A 27,200-nucleotide genomic window follows, 5' to 3' on the forward strand; every position below is an offset into this window, starting at 1 on the left:
TGCTTGGAACACCTTGCATTGCTGTGGGCTGCAGGCACAGCTCAGAATCCAGCCAAGAACCACAGGCTTGGACGGAGTCCACATGCGCAGCTGTCTCACTAAAGACCTGGGCTTGAGTTTATAGCGAAGATAGAGTCCATGTCTAGAACCCACACAATGGCAAGTAGGGAGGCATGAGTGCAACTCCTATCGCTGCAACACTTCACGTATGCGCACCGGAGCACATGCTGCATCATCTAAAGCATCTCCCAAATAGGTCATTCTACACCCAATCCTGGTCCAACCACACTCCTTCGAAAAGCCACTCGGGAACAGGTGAGACTTGGAGCACCTTGTGGCCTCGTCCGGAGTACGGAGCGCTGGGCAAATCATACAGTTCTATGGTAGCTGGTGCTGTACAAGACCATCAAATCAAACAAGTAAACACAGACCTCTCTTGGGCATTTTTGTTTTAATTTTCGGATACCGAAGATAGAACATGTTTACATTTAAGCTCCACTCAGTCAGCCAACCGATGACCCATCTGAGGATCCATAGAGTCCAGCTGGAGGATGGACCCGCTGACCTGCGAGAAGGAGCTGGGCAGCCATTGCACGGTAATCATTGGCCAAGCCAGCAAGGAAGCCACCCCAAAATAGGACCCTATGGGGTGAGGCACTGGTGTCCAGTTTAGGCCTTCCAAGGTTTTCCTTCTGGAATTAGCAGTTCCCAAATAATCCCAACAGAATTAAAAAGGCAATTACTAAACCCAAATAACCAATTACACATATGTGAAAACAGGTTGGTGAGACCCAGATCAGGTTTTTACTGGGACACGGAGCCAGGGCTACCATGGTTCTAAAACCAAGGACAGACTAATCAATTCACCAGCGATTCAACCTTCAAGTTTGGGCACCACATACAGAATTACACCAGATAGAGGAAGGCAAGATACAGCTGGCCATGGAAAAAGAAACCGTCCCATTAAGTGCTGAGGTCTTCATGAAAAGCGGGTAACGCCAGCCAGCATCGAAGGGGAGGCAGAGCAGAGGCACTGCCAAGAAGCACTTTACTTGGCCCTGGGGTTACGGAATTTACGTCCAGCAAAGACCGCCTTGTCTCCCAACTCCTCTTCAATCCTAGGGGGAAGAAAGAGAAGGATATGGTCAGTATATGCATAGACCCACTGAGACGAAGCAATAACCATCCTATGGGAAAAAGAATCTGAATAGAACCCTGAACCTACACATGCAATAAGCCTAAAGCAGACCAGGAATCCAGTAGACAGCAGTTGCATAATCTCAAAAGAGACATAAAAAGGGCAGCAAAGACGCAGAGAAGGACGTTAAAATACCAAGAATCCGTCTTTTATTGAACCAGCCACCTGTTCTTTCAAGGAATTCAGTGAAGTAGTAGCAGGGTGATCATGGTGCAGACGTTGGATAAGGAAAGCATTTGAAATAATCACGAGGCCTGGTCTGTGCTCAATCTGGACTTCAGAAAGTTTCTTGTACCCAAATAAGCATTTGATCTCAAGCAGAGAGACTCCGAAGAGTACCAAAGCAGTCTTTAAAATTAGACGTTGCCGACAGATTCTGCAAAACACTGGTCTGATTTAAGTTTTGAAGTGAGCAATTACCCAAAGGGTTGGGGGGGAATCCTGGCCCTGAAATAAGTCTAGATGGTGTAGACTTCTATAAAGAGGACAAATTAGCTTAACCTCATTGGTTAGCAGGACGAGCTCAGCTCACCCATAAGCCATGGTGGTCGTGTGCTCATAACGAGCTCAGCTCATCGTAACGGTTCCAACGCTTGCACGCATGGATAATTCCCCCGCTGTGCTGAACATTCTAAGAACACTGGTGTGGCTGAGCTGAGCTAGTCATGAGTACCGGGGCGCTGTGCTCGCACCCCAGCACAGCAGGGGAATTACCCCCGCGGCGAAGGGGTTAAATTCCAAGCTAAATTTTGTAAGAAAAGGAATGCCACCAATGTGGACTCTAAATTCATGGGCGTTACCATGGTATAAAGTGATTAATAAACAGACCTTTATAAAAAAAAGTAGGAAAGGAAAAGAGGCCCTGTGGGCAGGCTATGCAAGGCGGAGGAACACAAGGCCTCACAATCAGCACTTCGACATACACAGCCAGTGCCCGCGGCGGGAGCTCATTGGAGAGGCTGCTCTCACTCAGCCCAGGACAAGGCGGGCGCCGCATTCTGAATAAGATGCAAGGGGGAGATATCCAGGCAACCCTGTGAAGGCTGGCACAGGAGTGCAGCCTACAAGTGAGGGGGGCCTGGACCCACATTTTCCTGGAGGAAAAAGGCTAAAAATGTCCAGATTCCGTTTGGGATAAAAGCAGATTGACGTTTATCAATGTGTGTCTCAAAGGTAAATTGGCGATCACAAATTATACCGCGATTCAGAGTTCTAGAGGATAGTAACGGCTCAACGCTGACCAGACGGAGGTACTTGTTTCCACCTAGCCTAAGACTTGGTGCCTAGCCTAAGACTTGGAGTTAATCTAAGTGACCACACAGACCTTATAAGCTGGATCTGTACCGGGTCTAGTTCGCCATCAGGATTCGGGCATGGTCGGTGTCCACATACATGTGGATAGTATGTGGACACCGACCATGCACGAATCCTGATGGCGAACTAGACTCAAGGTCAGAAGATGCCCCGTGTACCGCATGTGGGGACATGCAAAGGTTACGTTTCAGGCTCAGAGGCAAGAAATTGGATTTAAAAATTAAACCACAAATGGCAATGCAACATTCTGAGTAACTCTGGGACTCACCTCATCAGCTGGTTGTATTTGGACAGTCGCTCGGATCTGCAGGGAGCGCCCGTCTTAATCTGAAGGGAAACAGAAGCACAGCAGCGTAAGCTCAGACAAAGAGCGGATCTACGTCAAGGCATGCGTTTAGGATTTGGGAAATTAAGGTTATGAAGAACATTATGGAGCTCATTTACAAACCCATTGAGCCGCCAGTGCACCATTTATTGACACACCGACAGTGCAATGGCCTCCCCCATATTTACAAGGCCATGTAAAGTCACCCTGCATGGCAGTTCATGGGCTTGTAAATATGGCCCCCTATCACACACTACTGTGCTCCTATGGAACTTAACACATTCCCAGATTTACAACACTTAGTAAACCCGGACTGCGTCGCAATCCTGCACCTCCCCAGGGGAGGGGTAAGGAGGCACAATCAAGATAAACTCATTTCTATGTGTGCTGCTTTCTGCAGCACTAGAAAGAAAAATGGTTTTTGTGCAGACTGTCCTTCCAAAATATCGGTTTCATGGGAACACCCACAGCAACACCCATGGGACGCCCCTTTCAGAGTTCTGCATGAACGGGACATAGTTACAAGGCCATGAAAAGCCACCTAAAGGGGCTTTCATTGGCCTTGTAAATATGCTGCAGCACATGGTGCCCCTTCCTGCGCAATAATATACCCTCAGCACAGAAACCCTTGCAAAAGGACGCAAGAGTGACTATTGGAGCACAGCTGCTGTTTGTGCGCCAGCGCATTGGAGAAGGACAGGAATGCATCATCTCTTGTAGATGAATTGCGCCGTATCGCAGCATGAAGGCTTTCTGCATTGCTGTGTCAATATATTGTAAATAAGGCCCCGAGTTTACAAGGATGGAATAGGTTGTCATTAATTTAAAGAAATAAAGTTTCCCAGGGACCATCTACACCACAGCACTCAGCCCTTTACCCACCCCAGAGTCAAGGCACAGGAGAGGGAGGCTGGCGGATGTCCAATGAGGCAGGCACCGCAGCTATCAATTCGTCGTATTGGGAGTCCTGTGCAGCTCCAAAGTGTCCTTCGTACAATCGCAGGTGGACGGGATAATTGTCCGAGCCAATAGCTCCTCAGAGGACGCTCACCTGTCCAGTGCTCAATCCAACGACCAGGTCTGCAATGAAAGAGTCCTCTGTCTCACCAGAGCGATGGCTCACCATCACCCCCCAGCCGTTGGCCTGAGCCAGCTTACACCTAGCAGAAATAAACAGCGGTCAATAGATTGCACCTGCGTAACCTTCATAGAATTCCAAACTTCATTATAAAATAGATTTGCACTCATCCAGAGAAAGCATCCACTTCAGACATCAGATGGCTGATCACACATCCAAGCTCCCATCACCACCATAGAAGACATTCGCTTCACTAGAAATAGCCCCTTTTCAGTCGACTAAGTCATCCACCCCTCAGAGTCCACTTCCACAGACATTAGCTCCACTTTTGACCCAACCCAAGCCTTGAATTTCATTACATCTACAATGGCCTCTGCGGTCTCAGTGCTGAAAGGGGCCGCGCTCGGACCCTTGTACATTAGATGCTCAAGTACTATAATCAGTAGCAACAACATTTATGAACTTTACTGCAATGTCTGTTTCAAGTGTCCACACCCCAGGCAGAGCTTCTGGAGAGCAATGTAGGACAGATGGAACTGTACAAGGCCGCTCCCTGTCCCTGCGGGTACGCTCCCTCTATACACACACTTAACTAGGACCACCCTGGCAGACCGCCCCAGCAGCTTCCAAGACAACACGTGCTAGCACCATTCTTCCTTGGAACACCTCCCACAGCACTGTGTCCCTATTCAGCACCATACCACAACTCTCCATCTCTAGATACTTGCATGTCCCCACCATCCTTCCTCACACAAGCACTAAACAACCCACTACACCCCCCCTTGCATCACCAGCAGTTTCCAAGACTCCCGCAAAGCCTCATGTTCACTCCATAGCACTACCCCAGGAAAGCTGCCTCAGCTCCATCCTTCCCAGCACCACTGCCCCAACCTCCCAGCTTGCCTTTCCTCTTTGAATAGCCAGTAGCCCAGGAGGATACTCACGCCTGGATGGACTCCGTGACTGAGCCGATCTGGTTCACCTTCAGGAGGAGGCAGTTGCAGGCTTTCTGCTCCACGGCCTTCTGTATCCTCTTGGGGTTTGTGACAGTCAAGTCGTCGCCCACAATCTGGATGTTCACCTGGGCTTGGAAGGCCTTCCAGGTCTCCCAGTCGTCCTGGTCAAAAGGGTCTTCGATGGACACCACTGTTGATGGTTACAGTTTATCAGACCTGGGTAGCAGCTCTTTGCCCCTCTGTCTCCACTCCCACCATTCAACATCCATTGAACAGTATTGTTGGCCAATCCTCATACACAACCATACGGTGCGACAACGTTTATATCCCGAGAGGGCCATTTGTAATATAAATAAAACACTTAGCCTGTGTAATGTTCACATCAATTTCATACTTCTGGTTACACCCAATACAAATTTATTGGTAAACTTTTTCTACATGATTGGTGAGATTTGATTTCCCCTGGAGAACATTCACTTTTGACACATTGTCACATGTACCCACTCCCTGGTCAGGTGAGTCTTCAGATCAATTCCTCCATGTTCAGGTAACCAGCCCACCTCTCATTTCAAATCCGGTAGTCCGCCTTCCATTTCAAATGTGAATTGCAAAAACCAGAATAAAAGTGCTGTATGAACCCTCTGCTGAGTGGATGCAACTGAAGAGCTCCAGGTGGACCCGTATTCTGCATCCCAGAGCGGACAAGAGGCAGATGACGCCTCTTGCTGCAGAGAAGCTCAACCGCCCAGGTGCTCCTTTGAGGGACAGGTCTACAGACGCCACCAAGTAGCATTAATAAAAAAATAAGGCAACCGAGATCCGGAGAAGGGCATTAAAGCTACAGAGTAGCCATCTCCAATTGAACCAGTACACTGTCTGATATTAGGTGTACAGCGACTTGGGTCGGTGCCGTGCTCATGTTGGATGAGGAAATAATGGATTCAAAGGAATGGTTCTAGGTGTCAAACTTCAGAATCATCTTGTACCTAAACAAACATGCAATCGTGCATATAGAGAGACTGGGACCAGGGTGAAAGCATTTGTAGAATGGAAACATGGTCACGTCTGAACTCCAGTCACATGGATTCTGCACAGGTCTTTAGAACCAAAATAAATCCAACTGCTGTGGCTTGAATGCCAGCGGGCGTGTGCACTTGGAGGTCAGAACTGGTTTCATCAGGTACAGTCACTCTGTCAACAGCTGTGTGATTAGTCATTTCACTGAAGATGCATCACACGTAGTATCTCTCCAACACTAGCTTAGACTGTCGCGCTACCAGCACCTCCCGCCCTGGCACTCTGCTGCTCACCTGGATAATCCTTGATGAAGCTCTTGTAGAGCTCTCCCAGTTTCTCCCCGGTGATGTAGCGGCTAGGGTCATCAGGGGACTTGAAGTCCAGATCGTACTTTCCGCCACGATAGAACTCGGAAGCTGCCACGTCCATTCCAATCACGATCTGGTCAGGATAGCCAGCCTTCTCGATCGCACATTTCAGGAGCTCAAGAGCTAAAAACATAATCCAGTTAGGAGGACTGCCCTCAAAGCAAAGCCAACAGCAAGATGGCAGCCCTGGACATCACACCCACAATCCCAATGCTGCCAGCCATCGCTGTCGCCCACCTCCATCCCAACTGAAACCAAAAGCTACCCTACGAAAGCCAACCATGCTCCAAGGGTGCCCCAACTACTTTTACATCAAGGACCAGCCACATGCCCCCTTCAAAATCTCAAGCGGGCGCGGCACCAAGTTTCATGCAACAGACAGGGCCATGTCTGCAGTCATCCTTTTTGGCTCCTAGACGGACGCATTCGTAACCTCGGCCTCACCAGATAACATGTCCAGGTAGTATCCAAGTCTCATGAAAACTCAAGTTTCACTTCTCTAAATGTGCATGTTAGCCTACAGAATATATAATCTGTTTTCCCTAAAGTGTCTCCACTCCCCAAACAGAAGGGAGGCCAGAGAAAGGTCTGCCACAGGCTCCCATCCGCCTCACCATTTCAAACACAATCTGCATCTAAAGCTCTTATCAATCTACGCTCAATCACCCAAACACTTCATGCATAGAAAGAAGACTCCTACCTGCACTTGGCCGCCTAGAACAGATACCCAAAGCACTGCAAACACCAACTGGTTGGTCTTTATAAAAACTGGTTACACAGTCCCCTGCCAGTAATACACCCTAAAGAGTCCCGGCTCGCCCTACTTGGAGCCCTGGCTGTCCAGGTGAGTTTTAGAAGTACAGAATATTCGTTCCAATACACAGGCCCTAGAAGTGTCACTGGAGAAGAGGAAGCCCTGGAGGGTGGGCCTTCCATGCCCCACAAATCCAGTCGTGATCTCATCTCACCCCAAAAAGATGCAGTTCAGTTAAGTTAGCGAGGAGGCCACGTTTTGATTCATAGCCAAGACCACATTGGTAATATTGACGTATGAAGGGGAGCCGGACCAGGTAGTGCTCTGCAGCGGACGGGTTCCCTTTCCGCCACCCTTCTTGTGGCTAGTAAAAAAAATCAACTACAAGGGAACAGATGGCAACTTCTGCTGCACACCTGGGCCACCAGGCTTGGCCACCAAAACAGTCTTTGCAAATGAGGTGGCAATCTAAGTATTGATTTTAATCTCAAATTACCTTTGCGGACCATTGAACCCCTGCATCTGCAGTGCTGGTGGTCAGTACAAAGGGAGCTTCTTGCTACTCCGACAAGCCAATGGCCAACATCAAACTACGGGCATCCAGAGCCCCTGGGGACGTAGAGCTCAGGTTCCCAACTGCTTGGCTGCGTAATGGCAGTGGCGGTCTGTTCAGCCAGCATGGTTCTCCGATGGAAGGCCAAGAGGCAGAATAATTGGACAGAATCGGTCCACTCAGAACGGACTCATAGGCAAGATTAGTATCCCTCTGGTCTCCAATGAGTGAAGGGTGGACCAGCAGTATTCTGCAGGTTTTATTCAATTTTTTTTACAGATTAGAATATGCCACAGGCTGGTTATATTTGTTGTTGTACAATAGCTGGCCTTGCCTGGCAGACCTTGGGAGCAGCATTTGGGTTGTGGTACAAGAGGTCTCCACTCTGTGCGCACCCCAAAAGGTGCTCCAAGTAGTACCCCCCCCCCCCCCCCCAGTCATTGAAAGAAGCTCCTCCCAGCAGAAGTGTGAGTGAAAGTGCAGCATGCTTGATGCCTTGAAGGAGTAAAACAACCTGCAGGCTTGGCCCGCAGTGCACTATTCATAGTAACTTACAGGGCTCAGTTTGTAGGGTGACCTTCAGAAACAGGCCTGACCTTTAGTCGTCTGTGGGGTAGGGCTCTTGCATCCAGCTATGACCTTTCATACATGATCAAGTTACCATAACATTTGTTCAAAGTCAGATCTTGACCCTTCAGAAAAGATCCCTGCACGTATTCGCCTCGGCCCCGTCACAAGACACCAAGTGCTATAAACTGCCCAGATTCTTAAGTCAGCCTCCCTTCTACCATCAGAGGGGGGTCAGCACCTCCCCCCCCCACCCTGGGCCAGTCAAGGTCACCGCAAGGTAACTTAATTTCTGAAGTTTAAGCTGGCCCTCCGTGTCTGGACAGTAGTCTGGTCACTTAGGAGTTGCCTTTAAAGCAGCCTCGCGGGTCAGCGTGGACCGCAGGTATTAATGCTGCGGAGGCCTCAGCCTCGCTAGAGCTCCTAGGGTTCTGGCTCATCTTCCCATCCCTGCCACAAGGTCATTCAAGCACCCTCTGGCTACACCCGACGGGCCTTGCCCAGTGCCAGACCTACAAGTTTGATTTTGCAGCTCTTCTGGTGTCCCGTGGGACATTCCTCATAGTCCAGCTTACAGCTCTTCTAGGCAGAGCGACAGCTGCCTAAACCACTGGACGGGGTCTGGTATCCCTAATCAATGTGAGTATGCATGGTGACCAGAATTACTGCCCTGGAGGTACATTTTGCAATGTTGTATTAATAGCCATATCTACACTGTAGAAAGCAACATTTACAGCAAACCTAGTTACACTCTGTAAATGCTTCTGCTCTAGCTATTTCAAGACTGAAGGGTTGGCACTGGAACACGAAATCAGCATTTAATAAGGTGGTTTGAAAACAAGCTCCCAGTTAATATAGAGAGTCTGGTTCAGAAATGTGGTCTTTGCAATTTACGCGTACCATCCTACTGTAACAAAACATGCCAAGAAATCCACTCTCTCCACACAATCCTTAGCACACCCTCCAGCATCCATCCTACACTCCGCTTAAATCAGGAACTCTTCCAGCTGTTGGCCAGAAGCTCGTACCTTCATTGTTCTCCAGGATATTTGGTGCAAATCCACCCTCGTCTCCCACGTTGGTGGCATCCTTGCCGTACTTGGCCTTGATGACGTTCTTGAGGTTGTGGTAGACCTCTGCACCGATGCGCATAGCCTCGCGAAAGGTGGAAGCCCCGACAGGCAGGATCATGAACTCCTGCATGGCCAACTTATTGCCTGCATGGGACCCACCATTGATCACGTTGAAAGCCTGGTGAAAGAGGAGAGGTCAGCTACAGAAGACGCCCAGAAAATCAAGGCTATGGTGATCAGGATAAGAGAAGCAAGCCAGTCAAAAGAGATTAAGACAATTGCACCAAGCCCAAGGAATTCACAAATTTATTTCAAGTAGTTCTATAAGATTCAACAAGTAAATTTTAGTTCATGTAAAATGCACAAAGTAGGCAGTGCGCTCCCTGTGCTAATCTGCCTGGAGCACAGTTAAAATCAACCCAAGCCTGAACACTACAACTACTACTCCACACAGTTTCCATGCATTGGCTTTTGAGGCACTGCATGAAGCACTAGTACAAGTGGTGAAAGACGCCAGCAATGGCTATGCGTGGACAAGTGTGATGGTCCAGTGAATGAGGCATGAGTGCCCCAGCCTAAAAAAATAAAAGGTAGAGTAGAAATTGGCGTGGTCTGGAAAAGCAATAGTAGAATTCTCGTCTGGTGGGGTGTTAACGAAAGGTCCAGTTCACATTTGAGCCGTTTCATCTGAATAATCATTTTAGGACTCGCTACTTATTGCCCACCTCAAACTAATAATTTGTCAGTGACCGCGTTGAGAGACAAACATGCCCACAATTCTAGCCAATGCTAGTCTATCACTGCATACAAGAGCTAGTAAATCTCAAAAAGGGACTAAGCATTTAAAAATGGTTTATAGCTTTCAGGTGAACACTAGATGGCTGAAGGCGTGGCTTAAGAGACAGTAAGAGTCAAATTTCCATAACAAGAAAGAGCGTAAATTTAACAAACATCAGTTTGTGCCAGGAGGTGGACCCAAGCGCTGCAGGATTGCATCTTGGCTTGCGGCTCACCCCTGATAACTTAGATCTGCCTTGGTTTCACCCACTGGTGCAAGGGACAAGGGTCAGGGAAGCACTTACCGGCACAGGGAGAATGATTTCAGCGTTTCCAGCCAGGTCGGCGATGTGTCGGTACAGGGGTACGCCCTTCTCAGCTGCCCCAGCTTTGCAGACTGCCAGAGATACACCCAGGATGGCGTTGGCACCAAATTTAGCTGTGGGGCAAAAAGGACTATAATGTAGACATCCATTGACGAAGCACCCCACTTCCTGTATGAGCTCATCACAACTGCTCAGTGCACATTTCTGGATGGGGAACTGAGGCAGTCAATGCAGCTTTCACAAGACAAACTGATGCCAGAAGGCCTGCCTCCTGTATGGATACCAGCTCACTTGTGACCAGTGCACACCACATCCGATAACGTGCTGTTATGGCCTCGCACAGAGCCACTCATAGGATTGCTAGGAGCAATTGGTGAAACTGCATTAGTTCCCTCAATTAAATAGCAATCTGTTTTCTGCAGGCGACAGTAATTTTGGGCACATGCATTTAACAAAGTGGTTGGGGTGGGACGATGGGTGATTAGTTTGTTCAAAGGTAAGACATTGCATGCGTTCATATGGTACATATGTTACATATCATACATTGAACAGGTTTTGTAGAGTGATAGTGTGGAGGTGGAATCAGTGACCAGGATGGGGAAGAAGCCCTGACGCCACCTTGACCTGTACACATCTCCAATGCACCCCACATCAGAGCTGTCCCATTGAACCATCAATGGTTACTCCAGGAGATGGGGGGGGGGGGGGGGGGGGGGGAGGAGGAGTCAATTGCAATGGTGTTCTAGAAAAATACTCATAAGGAACCTGTCTACCATTCCTTATTGAGGCAGACCATGGTCTCAATGGAACACCCTTTCAGAGATCCAGCATACCAAGAAATACGTGCTTGACAGATGGTTACTCTTTGGCAACAGTTTACCAGTCAGAACTGCCCAGGGAGTCAGCAACTCACTGGTATCAGCAGCGGTTTTTGACAGGCATTCTTCACAGGTGCTCCAAGGTGGCATTTAAGTTTATTCTAGCACACAAGAACCCAGTTTTGATGGAGTCTTCCACTTTCCAAAGCAGATTATGAAAGGCTGTACCCAATGTAAGGGACCTGCAGCAGACTGTACTTCGATTCAGTACACCTGGATTATCCTACAATTAAGAAAAGGCCCTTTCAGCACCACCTCATGCCCCGGAGCTGTCTTGCATCAGATGGGGAAACATGCATGGTTCAGAAGATTCGGACCAATTACTTGCATTACAAAACAAAAACTTACATTTGTTCTCCGTCCCATCCAGCTCGATCATGAATTTGTCAATCTTCTCCTGATCCACCACACTAAATTTCTGGAAAGTAAATTGATAATTTAGCAAATGAATTGTGGGTGAACGCACCAGTGGCAAAGGTGAACTCAGAGTAATGAAACCAGATTGAACTTAAATGTGAGAAAAGTCTTTGGAATCCAGATTTCAATATTCTGAAACAGTTTGTACTTTCATATAGGCCACCCCCTGTAATTCAAAATATAGGCCACCCCCTGTAATTCATAATCCACAGTAACTATGCTCCTTGGCACTGGGCATGGAAGGAGCACACAGATGTGAGATTGCATCAGTCAGTACCACTTCAGCCCAACCCAGCAGTGGGATCTTGTCTATCCAGGTGCCTTGCACTGCAGTAGAACTGCTGGCTTTCCCCGAAAGCTTCAAATTAACACCAGACAGTTTGCAGAAGTCCTAGGAGGTCAGGAAGCTTCATCTAACAGGAGCGCCTACAGGCAGCTTGGCACAATACAGGGACATTAACTTGTCCATGCAGTATTCTTCATCCATTGTTTTGGAAGTATGGGACCCCCATATAATAATGCACTTGCTATACATAGGAAGTACAACAATTTTGAAAAAGGTCTATAGCAGAGTGGAACAGCAGCAAAACATACAATGGAATTGATAGTAATAAGAATAATAAGGCTAGGTGACTAACCAAAATACAATAGAGAGCCCACGTAGAAAGGACTAATTACCACATGGGTAGAGATTTATAAATTTTATTAATCAAATATTGATTTTGTAAGAAAATATCTTTGATGAAATCCATATACATTATTCTTTGAATGTGAAGGAGTGATAGACTATTTACAAAACAACATCTTAAAAGCTCCTAAAAAACAGGACATAGATAAGACAAAAACGATGGAGGCAAAGCGGTAGATAAAAACTATGTGCGTTTCGGCTTCTGGGCCTTCATCAGGTAACAGTCTATTGCACTGAAAAAAATGGCAGGGTATCCTTATCGCAAGTGTTTGATTCACTTGAAAGTTGAAACTCGACAGAATAAACGACCAGACTGATGTATGAGGAGAAAATAGCGATAATCTGAATTAACGCAATAAGGGTGATCAAGGGTGGATAAAAAACATTTCGGAGAAAGGAGGGGGCGAATCAGCACCATAATGAGGTATCTGAGCCGATAAATGAAAATGGTCAAATGCGCAAAGCGATCCCGTCAGCCGGGGCATCCGATGGTGGCGAATAGAACAGCGGTATGGACGAGGGGAGGGGAAAACCTGCCTCTTTATATTGCCGGGCGACGGCCAGGCAAACCACGGATAAGGCCGAAAAATGGATAAGGGACTTAACTTGTCCATGCAGTATTCTTCATCCATGCCAGCCCCACTTCGACGTTTTCCTGCACCCCATTCAGCGTAATGCCGAGTTTTTCCAACTGCAGATCCACTTGCCTCCAGTCCGGCTTATTCATTCCAAACCCGGATATCCTCAGATTATACTAGTTAATCTGAGTTCTGCACCCAGAATGAATGACATCCTTTGGCAAGATAACGAGGGAACAGTTTGAACAGTTAAAATGGGGCAGCCTTGGTATAGGTTTTATATGCAGTGATGGTTGGTGGGAAAGAGCATTCTATGGGTTGGAGGGTGGCAAGTTACTTCCACCTGTTTCACAACAACTAATGAATTTGTTTGAATGTCTGCAATGGTGGATTGGTGCATATTCGTGTAATCGGGCCCATTGAATTTTCTACCACCACTTCATAGACCACAGGACAGTCTTTCATGCAAAAGAAGGGTCACACAAAAACCCAAAAAGGTAGTTTACAAAGTATTTGTGCCACTGCAGTCAGACGTGAACCCTTTCACAGAGTTTAAGTTGCTTACCTTTTCCAGGAGGGCAGGCACAATGGTCTTGTTGATGTGGCTAACTGCATGCTCGACACCTGGAGAAAGAGGCAGAGTTCAAATGCATCCAAGAACATCAAAACTAAATGCAAAATAACTTTGTGCTGGCACAAACTTCCTGTAACATGAGGTTTTGAGCAAGACATGTCAAGGAGGTAGAGCTTCGGCCTCAGTCTAAGCTTGCTTTCCAAGTCATAAGTGGACTACATTCTAGTCCGCTCCCATAATCCACCTCATAAGTGTAGGGACCTGGCATGTTTAATATTAGAACCTACAAGTCTACAAAAAAAATAAAACACAACAGGCGCACATTTGAAAACTCTGCAGCCGCCCTCATGAGAAGTAACGTCTAGGAAACCATTCCTAGAAGGACCCACACAGCTCAGACACCCCCTTTCCCAAAGAGGACCCACAACCCCTCAATTTACCCAGGAAGGGATCAACACAGCTCAAGTCCATGAGTACCCACACAGGTTCTCTTTAGAGGAGGCACACCGCCCAGACCTCACCTTTGCCCAGGTACCGGGACTTGTCTCCATCACGAAGTTCCAGAGCTTCGTAGATGCCGGTGGAGGCACCGCTGGGAACAGCTGCACGGAAGAGGCCTGCAGAAGCAAAAACACTATAGTTTATGGCTTGGTAACTCCGAAAACACTTACCGAATGCAGTATGCAACATTTCTTATCCAGTGTACCCACCACGACAGTCTGGCACGGTTAGTTCTGGGCCTTGCAAACCTTAATATTTTGTTTGATATAAGGGAGTTTGATAATCCTCAAATCTCCATCTTGTGATAAACCAGTGATCCATCAATTGATTGGATGGAAGCAATTTAAAACGTGAGGAAACATTCACAATAAATCTGCCTTCTTCCGTATGGAGCCACCCAATGAATGTTTGAAGCCTTTGAGGCAAGTTTTACACCCAGGTGACTTGGGCAGATTCCAGGCGCTCTGGCATCAGATGCCTGCTAGGAAACCAAGGTCAGATCCGGTGGAGCAAGTTAAGACAGTAATAGCAAAGACCAGCATGGTATACATGGGGCTGGCATCAGGGGGGTCTCCGCTCACCTTTGGCCGTGGTCAGGTCCACCTCCACGGTGGGATTGCCGCGAGAGTCCAGGATCTCCCGGGCGTGGATCGACTTGATCGACATTCTGCCTGGAAGAGATGGAAAGGGCAAGTCAACACTGCAAGAAACAACCCCTTCCCCTCCAGCACCCCTCAGCAGAGGCCTGCAGACCTCGTAAACCAGGTTTAGGGCTCCCGGGTTTGTGGTATTTAGTTCTTAAACATTGCAGTCCGTGTATCCATATTAATTGTGAATAAATTAAACAGGAACTCGTATTTCCAGGTTCAATCAATAAATCTTTACTCCTACTTTGAGGAATCTCCGATTTTAGCACTCAGCAGATATAATACAGCTGTAAACCCATATGAAAATATTTACATAATAGCACAAACATGTTTACATCTGCAGTTATTTAAGGAAATCTATTTGTTACCTCATTGAGGATACGTTTGCGGTCTATTCTGCGCATAACTTTCATGCGAATCTCCTAGTATGTAATCGGGTCATGTATGTCGCAGTGTCACATGTCTGAAGACTACAGTTTACATTCTAGTAATGCAGGTTTGGGCAGCGGCGGGAGGTGTAATGCTACATCCAGTGCAAACTGGTATTAATCCGAGTGAACTGGGGTGAGAAGGGTACAGCCCAGAGCACGAGTACAATTCGGGAGGGGGCGGGGCAAGAACATGCTTAAGGTCTGCGAGGTGCCACTGTGCCACAGGACAGGTGTGACGAGACTACCACTCCCAGGATGCACTGGGTTTCGAGGAATGCTCAAGACTGGGGCAGGAGTCTCCATTAAGTGACCTTCCGTCCTCTTGACCACGAGTCTCCCCCACCCCACAGCGCACACAACCCGCGCACGTGTGGCCTTGGCGCTGCCCGACGGGGTCAGATTCGGCAGACAAGTGGCAAACCGAAGCAGGACAGCCAAGTCGGGTCAAAAGGCGAAACCCGGGCGTCAACAGAACACCCGAGGCGCCCTTTTATACAACCCATCGCCTGTTACGCGCATTGTGTTTATTTTACGCCAGACAACCTGCAGCGACTGCCCAAGATCTAACGGTGTCCGCCTCTGAAGGTCGAGCTGGACATCGGGTGTAGGCCATACCAACAGCACCGTCGGTTCTATTGCTACCGATGAAACGGCCTACCAGGGCTCGTGGGGTGACCCCTGATGGAGGGTTGACCCCCATGGGTAATTTTCAACCATGCCTCAAGGTGGCATGCCCGTGTGCACAACACTCAGGGAAGACTTGGCAGTTCAGTCTGGACTGCTCCCTTATAACTGGGTCTGACTTGAGGTGGTGAAGTGAGCTAAAGAACGAGGATGGATTCAACCCAGATCTGTGACTGGCGGCGAGTGTCTGAAAAGTTTCAGCGCTCCGTCCATCATCATCTCCTTGTGTTTGCTCTTTACGCCAGAAACCACCTGCAACGACTTACCAAGATCAAACACAAGGAGACGATGGACGGAGCGCTGAAACTTTTCTGACACTCACCCCACTCACAGATCCGGGTTTAATCCATCACCGTTCTTTAGCTCACTTTGCCACCCCAGTTCAGACATGGACATATGCAAATCAATCTTACCCTGTGCCTCATGGGAACAGTCCAGCCCGAACTGCCAAGCCATGTCCTCCCTGAACCATAAACAAGCTTCCGAGGACCGGTTTCGGAGTAGCACCCCTCATCAGCCCGGCTAGCTTGAATCCAGTGGCAAAGTGAGCAAGGGACCCACATCCGAGCACACCCTGCCAACTCATGGCAAACAAAGCAAAACTAAAGGGGGTGATGGACGGAGCGCTGAAACTTTTCAGACACTCACCGCCAGTCACTGATCTGGGTTGAATCCATCATCGTTCTTTAGCTCACTTCACCACCTCAGGTCAGACCCAGGAATATGGAACAGTCCAGACTGAACTGCCAAGTCTTCCCTGAGTGTTGTGCAAACGGGCATGTCACCTTGAGGCATGGTTGAAAATTACCCATGGGGTCAACCCTCCCTCAGGGGTCACCCCACGAGCCCTGGTGGGCAGTTTCATCTGGAGCAATAGAAGAACCGGGGGTGCAGTTAGTACGGCCTGGACCAGATGTCCAGCTTGACCTTCAGCGGCGGACGCGGTTTGATCCTAGGCGGTCGCTGCAGGTCATGTCTGGCGTAAAGAGGAAACTGCGTCTGCCTGTGAAGGTCGAGCTGGACATCTGGTCTAGGCCATACTAACAGCACCCCCTCCTGGTGAAACAGCCCACCAGGGCTCGTGGGGTGACCCCTGAAGGAGGGTTGACCCCATGGGCACCTTTCAGCCATACCGCAAGGTGACATGCCCGCGTGCACAAAACTCCCAGAACCGGGCCCGCTGCCCCAGGACCTGCTTCTAGGAGTATCCTGGGGTCCTGAGTTTGGCCGGGCACCAAGTGCCCGCTGGAATCCAAGGCCTGTCTGCCCTGGACTGACGTCCTGGCTGCACTAGGGTCAATCAGTGATCTTATAAAGCGCGACTGCTCACCTGTGAGGGTCTCCAGGCTCTCAGTGGGGTGGGGATGGGGGGGGGGGGCTGGGTCTGCAGTCGAAGAGCCGGTCCCGAGGTCCTTCCTGAATGGAGGCAGCCATTGATTGCCAGAGGTGCAGAGGCGGGGAGTTCCAGGTGTTCACAGCGGGATTGGAGATGGATCGTCCCCCAGCTGTGATCTTGCAGACCTGTGGGACGGTGGCCAGGGCCAGCTGGGCGGAGTGGACATGTCTGGTGTGTGTGCGCAGAGGAGAGGCGATGGTTGAGGTATCAGGGCTTTAAGTGGGATAAAAAAACTGGGGGGTCTCTCAAAGGGGCATGGCAGGTGTAATTAGGGGCGTGGCTTTAAATCACATACGCAAAAAATCTGTGCTTAGCATAGTGTGCCGCCCGACTTGTAATTTGCTGTTACCGTCATTGCATCCAGATATTTGATACAAGTAACATCATACCTACAATAAGTAATGTTGGCTTTGTCAAGGGTTATTACTTGCAGAAGATAAATAAGCTGCAACTATAACTTGTATCTAATATTGACAAAGCTTCCAATTAAATCCGTGGTGACCCTACCACAATGTTGCTGCTCCTGAGTTTCAGAAAGAGAAGGGAAATCCAGAAAGAAAATGACTCTTAAAGGATTTCCCTTCCCCCACAACGCTCCCCTGGTATGACGTCATGCTGTAACTTCTCTACTACTGAGAAGTGAGCAGTGTGAGCAGCGCACATCCATGTGCCTGCTGCTGTCTCGAAACGGGTCTCTATCAGGCTTTGTTTTGAGCCGTGGCACTTTTTTCCGGACTGCAGTGACAGCAAACAGCGGTCATTGCAGTCCGGGAAAAAAAACGGGCTGCCTGTGTCAGGGCTCAAAACAGAGCCCGATAGAGACCTGTTTCGAGGCACCCGGAAAAAACACTGCCGGTGCTCAGACCCCATGAGACCCGGCCCACTTAAAGCCCTGTGAGGTATGCAGGTCGGGTGCTCTGGAGGGCTTTGCTGGTGTGGGGGAGGAGCTTGAAGGGGATTCTTTTGTTGACCCGAGCCAGTGAGGTCTCAGGTGGCCGGGGATGTGGCTGTGGTGGGGGACGTTCAGGGAGAGTCTGGCTGTGGGGGGGTGCCCCGGGGGTACAGACACCCTCAGAAGGCACTGGGCGTCTTGTGAGTGTCCCACAACGACCACCATCTGGGGCTGCCCTGGGGTATGAGGAGCCGCTGAAGCTTGGACTGATTACATCAGCACGGTTAGAATGCGCAAGGTCAGCGGCCAAAAGCGGTGTTAAGGGCATCGAGCTGGGGCAGGGTCAGTCACAGCAGACCTAGCAAAGTGGAGCTCGTTCCCAGTTCCAGGCAGGGGGTCACATCCTGTCCAGATTTTTAATTTGTGTTCTGGGGTTTGTAATCCTATTCAGCCATTATAGACGAACAATCACAGAATTCAAATAATCCCGAGCGGGTAACCAGTTCCGCCTGGTGTTCGAGGCCTGTGAACTCAACTGAGGGGGCACCGCTGGAGACCCCCACAGTCTCGGGTCTTTTACTCCACCTTCTGTATAGGGCTTCACGCTCCTAGGGGGGCTCGAAGGTGTGTGGGCGCTTGTTACATTCTGCATAAGTAGGTTTAGTCTGTTTTGTATCTCTTTCGCTTTAAGTGCATGTGCCATGTTATGTTTCCTATGATGTTCTGTATTCTGAACAGCTTTCCTCACACAGCATTCTGCTGCATTTGTCAGTTGTATCCTGGACTTCCCTTTGTAATGACTTGATGCTGTGCTGTAAATAAACCTACTTTAAAGCTCTACTTTTCCTGGATTATTACAGCGCTACACTGCAGGCTGCCAGCTGTAAAGGGTGAAGGCCCTGTGCCGCCGCCCCCCCCCCCCCCCTACCCCCAGCGGCAGGGCAGAGATGCTGCCCCGGTCTCTGCAAGCTTCCCCAGCCCCCTCCACACCTCCTCCCCAAGCCAGGACCTTCCTCGGGCGTCATCCTAATCTTGAGTGGCAGGGGGAGGGGCCCCGGGGGCTGCCCTCTGCAGTGTGCGACCTTTATTTTGCCCCCCCCCCCGTCTATTTAAAGATGGCAGCTGACCGGGCCTGGAATGAGTGAAGGGCACGGATACCAGCCGGCGGGGGCTTTCTACAGCAGGCGTCCCCCGCCCCCTGTCAAACCTCAAACCGCGTGTTTGAGACTCGCCCTGGGAGTCCCTACCCACTTACCATCAGACCTCAGGGCAATGCCCCCCCCCCCCCCATCATCACATACATCAGACCTCAGGGCAATGCACCCCCCCCCCATCCTCACATACATCTGACCTCAGCAATGCACCCCCCAGCCTCACATACATCTGACCTCAGCAATGCCCCCATCCTCACACATCTGACCTCAGCAATGCACCCCCATCCTCACATACATCTGACCTCAGGGCAATGACCCCCCCATCCTCACATACATCTGACCTCAGCAATGCAACCCCCATCCTCACATATATATGACTTCCGGGGGCACAGCCACACCCTCCCTGTTAGACCGCGGAGGGCATGCCCCCCCCACCTCCCTATTTGACCTTGGAGGACATGTTCCCCGGCCTGACAGTCACAACACGCAGACTCAACATCTCCTACGCTGACGGCACCCCGCTCATCCTCCCGCTGTCCGAAGACCCCTCCACCACCAGAGCCCACCGCCACAGATGCAGGACGAATGTCACAGACTGGATGAATGACAACTGTCTGAAACTCAACTCGGACAAGGCCGAAGTCCTCATCTTTGGGAGCACCACCACACCATGGACAGTGCTTGGGGGCCCGTGGAACTCTTCCACCCTCTCAGGCACCCCTCCACCCCTCAGAACCCCACCCCTGGAAAAACTCTTGTTTAATACCTACCGTGGTTGAGAATAGACTCCAGTCATGCTTGACTGGTCTCCCAAGAATCTTCTCACTTCATTCAGAACAACCCTACATTTGGCACCACGTTTCGTCAACGGAGCCAAAAAGGGAGGACCATATTTCAGGAATTCTGGTCATCTCTACCGGCTGCCATTGAAGTCTGAGCTACATACAGGACGGTGTGTATCCCCCGCTGGGCTGTACACGCCACATGACCTGGCTGACACGTGTCCGTTATCGGCTGGTGCTGGACCATCAAGGAACGCCAAAGCACCCCCTCGAGAACCCAGACATAAGGATGGATTGATGGCTCCATCCTGTTCAAAAGGGTGGCCAGAGTCTGAAACACCCTAAATCCAAAAATACACATCACTACCTCAGTTTATCTTGAAATCTGAAATGATTTTTTTTTTAGACTTTAGTAAATCTTCTCCACTCTACACTTAGTTGCCAGTTTCACACCGATTGGAGCCTGGAGGTTTACTGCCATTTCATTGGACACCTTCCTGGACCTGGCATCTGTTCCTATCCTGTTAGTCAATATTTGACAGTTGCAATGTCTACGACATTTATACGACTCAACATCCTTGGGTGATGTAATAAATACTTTATATAACCTGTTGTAACGTGCTTTAGCATCCTTGAGTAATGTCTATATACTTTGTAGAAATGTAAATAAAGCAGTATAATTCTTTCCGACAAGGTCCAGATAAAATAAGCCTGCAGGAAGTGAGTGATTCTTCATACACTTTACAGCAACACGCACAGCGCCAGTCATATGACCTTATCATGCCAGGACCCCACCCAACTATTCCACCTAGGCCCTACCCCGGCCTGAAATGGCTTTTAATAGTTTGGAGCACTATGACGTCACACAAGTGCGATTAGAGGACTTTACAAGACACCGGAAGGTATGGGGCACTCTTCAGGCCTTGCACTCTACTGACCGGCACGGGAAGGCACGGCGCACTCTACTGACCGGCACGGCGCACTCTACTGACCGGCACGGGAAGGCACGGCGCACTCTACAGACAAGTAAACAACGAGGACTGGCCCACTGTGTTGGAGTGATGGAATCTTGTTAGTATCCCATGTCACCTGTAAATGTAGCTGTGTCAGCTGGGCACAAGCAGTCTTTGTTTAAAAACCCCTCACACACCAACCTGGTTGGTGTCATGCTTCATCATCGGGGTCCAGCCAGGCAGCCGAGTGCCGCCTGGTTGTGCTTCAACGCCTGACTACAGCGGAGCGTGTGTAGGGACTCGTGCAATAGTGGGAAGTGGATGAAGGTGAGTGTTAAAATGCACCTCTGGGAATCCTTGCCTGGTAATTTATTCGTGACGGCCCAGGGTGTCAATTAAAAACTATGTGCTGCAACTAATAGTAAAAAAATTATGATTACTTAGTTGACTTGATAACGGTCTACATGTTTCAGTCCCTGTAGAGTCTGGGCGGGACTTTCTTCAGGACCAGGGTGAGTGAGTGGCAAAAGGAAAGGCCACGTGTTTTAATCTCCTACACGCGCTACGGTGTGTGGAAAAAAATAAAATAAAAAAGTGGTGGAAGGCGCGCCTGTGGGTTACAGGCACCTTCTGGGGAGCGAAAAAAATCATCGCTACTTATGAAGGTCCAGAGAATCGGGGCATGGGGGGGGGGGTGAGTCACTCCTGTCACTATTTGTGTATGGAGAATGCTCAGCTTTGATCCTATTCAGTATTCCTCCATGGCCCGGCTGGTGACAGGCATGGCGCACTCTACTGACAGGCATGGGAAGGCATGGCGCACTCTACTGACAGGCACGGGAATGCATGGCGCACTCTACTGACAGGCACGGGAAGGCATGGCTGGTCTTTAGCCCATGGTCCTTAATAGTATACTTAAGGAAGGGCATATGTTAGAGAGCGCCATTTTTATAAAGTTTTATATAGCGCGAACAAGATCCCGAAGGATATCAGAGCGCTTTACAAAAAGGATGGAACATAAATGCAATATTGACATCAAATAAGAATACAAAACAGGAATAATCGCATTATTACAAGACCAATGAATCAAGGAGAGTAATACAATAAGGAGGTATATAGCGGGCAACAAAGGGGGGCACACTATGCAGTAAAGAAGAGCCGCATCCAATGATGGTAGAGTGATTGTAGGATCAGTGACTTGGAGCAGGTGAACCTAGCCCAATTAAGGTAAGAATGTATTCATTGGGAATCTTTTGGCTTCCAGTTTGAAAGCAGTCGTTGAGGAGATTCTGCGTACTTCCAATCAGCCATTGGAAGGTACGGTACTCGTCTCCTGGTACCTATGCTGCCGGGCCTCACCTTCAGACAGTCTCCCACCTGAATGTTACTTTCATTTTCTCTCCTTCCTTCCTAGAGCTATTTCGACCTTCAGCCCCTTTACCGTCCTTAGTCTGTGTCCAACAAGCACCTCATTGACGCTGGAAGAAACTTACTACAGCTTTCCTACCCCTTAACTCTAAGAGCTCTTGTCCGGTTGTACCACTCTTGGTTGTACAGTAGGCCCATCCCAGATCCATTCCAGCCGAGCTACCCACACTCCTGCTGGCCACTGCCATTTGAATAGCTCCTTCACCTCGGTTAGTTCGCTCAACAAGGACACTGGCCTGTGGATGGTACAGGCTGCTGTGAAATGTTTGATATGTTATGTTATATTTACTTATATAGCGCACAGCTGCCCCAGCTAAGGGGCGTCCCGGCGCTTTTCCAGAGAGACCGGAGAGTCAGGCACAACAGATGTTACAGTGAAGAAACAACATAACAGCAGTCTAGTAGAAAAGGTGGGTTTTAATGGCCTTTCTGAAAGTCAAGAGGTCATTCAGGCGACGTATCTGGGGTGGTAGGGCATTCCAAAGTTTTGCTGCGATATATCGGAAGGAGCGCCCTCCCATCCGGGCTCGCTTTATTGGGGGGGGGGGGGCACTGCCAGATTCTGGCGTGATGGAGTGATACCACTCATTTCAGAGTACTTCACTTCCTTGTGGTCTCTGTGCAGTCACTGGTATGCCCCAAATGTGCGTAAATACTCCATTTGCCAGGTCAGAGCCAGGGCCTTCCACTCAGTGACCGAGTGACCTTGACGCAAATGCTACCATTCTCTCTCCACCCATATGGGCTTGGGTCAGCCCCATACAGCAATTTCTGCAATATTCCCCACCAGTCAAGCACATCAACTGACACATGTATGTGCACCCACAGCTGGAGTCTGATGAACTTGCTCCACGTCTCTCTCGGACTGTAAAGTGAAAGATTTTGTAAGTGCATTATGGGACAATCTTGCTGTGTGAACAGGTGGGCGGTTGTACTTTCTAATAAAGAAACAACTGGGACTGTACAAATATTTCAAAGTATAAAACAGTTAGGAAACCACAAATGACGCATTTTTGGATTTCTAGAGTGTGATGGAAAACTGGTCGACTTCACCTGGTGATGACGCGCACAGGATAAACATTCCCGGACACAGATGACCGCGCGCCATTGGTGCGGTGTAGATTGCGAGCTGTGAAGTAGTTGATACACTAAAGATGACGTCAGCCTTGAGTGAGCCCTTACAGGGTTTATGAATATAACCCACACCCAATAACACAAACTGTACAAATGCAACCGTGCCATAGAGTCCCAACTGAAAGTCTTAAAGCATTTTAAAGATGTGAATAGACGGAGACATGAACCACGACCTTTGGCCTCGTGACCCTGCTGACAGTCGGGACAGACGGACGTGGACAGAAAGGGCTTCAATCCCGAAATCCATCACTACAAGGTGCACTTTACACTGAACATTGGGGGCGGGGATTCAAGCTCCCCCCACTCACCTGAAGGGGGTAACAAGGAGGGTGCCTCGTCATTCAAGCCCCCTCCCCCGCCGGCCATGCATCACTTTAGGGCCGATAACTACAGTTACTGACTGGCTCTGTGTCACCATCCCGTTCACAACGGAACTACCGCCACAGTATGCACACCTCTTACACACCCACATTGTAACAGGTTATCAGTTGGCCGCATCATTCAGGACTGGACCCCCTGCAGCGTGCAGCACCCTGGCACTGCGCAGCAACCCCGGCACTGCGCAGCAACCCCGGCACTGCGCAGCAACCTACAATACCGTTCAGTGCATAATTCGAAGGTACGAGCTTCACCGACACCCCCCGTTCACCGCCCTGCCCCGTGTCTGGTTCAAGTTCAAAAGACCTTTATTCAAATTTCATAAAATTCATAAAAGTACCACATTAAAACAATTCAGTTACATAACAGATCAAAATTACAAAATTCATAATTAAAAAAAAATGTAATACAACTCTCATAAGACTATTTTCAGGGGGTTTCCATCATTTTGCGTACACTTGTTATAAGTCTCAGAAAAGTGCGAAAAATTAATTAATCTGTGTCCAGGGAGAGCAGCATTGTATAAGACTCCCCAACGAAAGGGGTCTTTGTTTTCTAAAATAAGGAATTAAAAACCAATTGATATATTTTAAATAAAATTTACAGAAGAATAGAAAGTGCAAATCATTCTGTTTACTAATACCATCACACGGACATGGATTGCATTGTGTTGTGTGTTGATAACCCAAAGGAAACCCCAGTAGGGATTTCACTGAGCCCGCCCTTAGTGAAAACAGCAGTGATCTCTCCCAAATGGTCATGGGTTTAGTGAGGTAGGGTGGAAGTGGTCTCCTACATAATTCATTCCCCATGTAACTCACAACAGTTGATTTGAGGGTTTCCTTTCCATTCGTTCAGAATTATAAAGTGCATACAGGGCTTGTTTGACCTCAATTTTGTCTTTGGGCTCAATCCTGCTTGGGTCGGAGAAAAGATCTCCTCTGTCCACGGCACTCAGTGTTTTTAAAACTCCTGCAAGCCAGGGGATCGCCAGGCCATGGTCACATTTAAGACAGTCTTTTATAATATTTTGCTTTAGGGTGGCTGAGTTATTCTTCCAGATCCAGAATAGAGCTGGTCTAGTTCTAATAAAGTCACATACATAGGGGAGGTTTAGTTCCTCATGACAAATAAATTCGGAAGATGAGATTGGGACACCCAGTATTTTTCTACAGAATCGACTTTCTTTTCGCTGGATACTTGGATTTTTTCCCAATCCCCAGACCTCAGCCCCATATGTAGCTACAGGTAAGCACTAATCTAAAATGTTTTAAAATAGCTCTAGTGGCACCTATTCTCTTTGGACGAGACGAGCTCAAAATAGAATTGGTGGCTTTCGAGAACTTGCCCATGGCGTAGGCCGAGTGCCCACTCCATGAGCAGTTCGTGTCTGGTTATTTAGAGACGGACCCAAACCTGTGGGCAGAGGGAGAAACATTTACAAAACTGGCGCTAAAAAGTGCGCCTTCAACATTCACCTTTTTCGAAATTGAATACTTGTGTGCTCACTTTCTACAGTTTGATTCTATTGTTTTGAACAAGTTAAATTTGAAACACTTGTTCAAATATGTACTCATTAAAAAGTTTATTTGAGACCACGCCAGACCCCACCCCTCATACTTTATGAACCCAGCATGACCAGTCCAGGGATGCCTCCGCCGTCCTGAGCTGCTCACGACGGGTAGCAAAGACCTGGGGGGTCGGTCGCCCCTCAAGAGCGGGGACCCGCGCCCATATTCTACGGCGTGAGCTGTAATCGCGCTAATCTCAAAGAGCATTGCATTCTGGGACCAGTAGTCCTGCCTGTATAATGGGAACAGTAAACTGAACGTCCAAGAGACTAAGGGCACCTTGGAGGTGCGTCGGGGCAGCCCGACCATCAAAGTCAACCCTCAGGAATTAGTGCGCTTTGACGCGGCAGCGGCGCTGTACGAAAAGCGTGAGGAAATTATACATTTGAATCTGGAGTCCGATAGCCCATGTGTAACCAAGCCGTGTGATCCTGAGCACAGCCCTGCCCGTCAAGTGCCTAAACTCCCTTCTCTGAGAAGCAGCGTGCACAGCACGAGAACAGGCGCTATATGAAGACAAGCGGGGGCCCGACTCAATAGGGAGGGCTCCCCCGCCCCCAGGGACGGCTAGAGCACACATGCACCCCCCTCCCGACCATCCCTACACCCCACAGGGAGGGAGGGGGAGGGGGGGGGGGTTAGCTCGCTCGCTGGTGGGGTCTTCTTAAGAGGGCTGGAGCCCCGGCACGCCCACTGCCCGCAGCCTAGGGACGGATAGAGCTTAAATGCACCCCCTCCCAGCCATCACCCTAAACCCCAGTGTGGGGGGGCTCGCAGATTGAGGGGGTCCTCTTAGAGCTGGAGCCCCCACACGCCCACTGCCCGCAGCCTAGGGACGGATAGAGCACACATGCACCCCCCCTCCCAGCCACCCCCCACACCCCACAGAGGGTTTGCTCGCAGATTGAGGGGTCCCCCTCAGAGGGCTGGAGCCCCCAAACGCCCATTGCCCGCACCCCAGGGATGGCAGTTTGGACTGTGGGGTGAATGTGCCGACGCTCACACGGCTCGGCAGCGCAGCCGCAGCTCACCTGCTTCTTGTGGGGCTGGCTCTGCAAACTGAGGCAGCTGACGAGGTACAGACCACCCCCCGGAGCCTCCCTTTATAGAGGGGCCCGCAAGCCACGCCCCCTGGGAGGAGGCCAAGGGGTCCTCTCGCGTGTGCCCTCCCAGCTGCCAACGCAAGGAAGAGTCCAGGGCTCATGGAGAGGGGCAGCGGCCCCCGACTGCCCTGAGTGACCCCTGCACCACCGACCCCTGCAGGGAGCTCGAGGCAACTGCACCACCGACCCCCTGCAGGGAGCTCGAGGCAACTGCACCACCGACCCCCTGCAGGGACCTCGGGGCAACTGCACCACCGACCCCTGCAGGGAGCTCGAGACATCTGCACCACCGACCCCTGCACCACCGACCCCTGCAGGGAGCTCGAGGCAACTGCACCACCAACCCCCTGCAGGGAGCTCGAGGCAACTGCACCACCGACCCCCTGCAGGGAGCTCGAGGCAACTGCACCACCGACCCCCTGCAGGGACCTCGGGGCAACTGCACCACCGACCCCCTGCAGGGACCTCGGGGCAACTGCACCACCGACCCCTGCAGGGAGCTCGAGACATCTGCACCACCGTGCCCTGCACCACCGACCCCTGCAGGGAGCTCGAGGCAACTGCACCACCGACCCCCTGCAGGGAGCTCGAGGCAACTGCACCACCGACCCCCTGCAGGGACCTCGGGGCAACTGCACCACCGACCCCTGCAGGGAGCTCGAGACATCTGCACCACCGACCCCTGCACCACCGACCCCTGCAGGG

At 49.8% G+C, this 27,200-nt stretch overlaps 1 protein-coding gene across 1 annotated transcript; it reads right to left on the minus strand.

Moving 5' to 3' along the window:
• Positions 1–432: 432 nt before the first annotated feature.
• ENO3 (enolase 3) lies at positions 433–26,485 on the minus strand. Its single transcript, XM_086946209.1, has 12 exons — positions 26,424–26,485; positions 14,524–14,613; positions 13,963–14,058; positions 13,433–13,491; positions 11,533–11,602; positions 10,286–10,419; positions 9,159–9,381; positions 6,182–6,379; positions 4,860–5,061; positions 3,889–3,997; positions 2,781–2,839; positions 433–1,118 (listed from the first exon to the last, which is right to left on the minus strand). Exons 2-12 carry the CDS (start codon positions 14,606–14,608, stop codon positions 1,049–1,051), a joined length of 1,305 nt encoding a protein of 434 aa, XP_086802335.1. The 5' UTR covers positions 14,609–14,613; positions 26,424–26,485; the 3' UTR covers positions 433–1,048.
• Between the last annotated feature and the right edge of the window lie 715 nt (positions 26,486–27,200).

The sequence above is a fragment of the Lissotriton vulgaris genome, chromosome 12 (assembly GCF_964263255.1).
Source record: "Lissotriton vulgaris chromosome 12, aLisVul1.2, whole genome shotgun sequence".
Taxonomy (NCBI): domain Eukaryota; kingdom Metazoa; phylum Chordata; class Amphibia; order Caudata; family Salamandridae; genus Lissotriton; species Lissotriton vulgaris.

Bases quoted from the DNA above. Each gene is read 5' to 3' on its own strand.
- ENO3 (XM_086946209.1), bottom strand. From the start codon at position 14,608: ATGTCGATCAAGTCGATCCACGCCCGGGAGATCCTGGACTCTCGCGGC. The intron at 6,380-9,158 runs GTACGAGCTTCT...TTATGTTTTTAG, and splicing joins TATCCTGGAGAACAATGAAG to CTCTTGAGCTCCTGAAATGT. The intron at 3,998-4,859 runs GTGAGTATCCTC...TATTTCTGCTAG, and splicing joins GTCACGGAGTCCATCCAGGC to GTGTAAGCTGGCTCAGGCCA.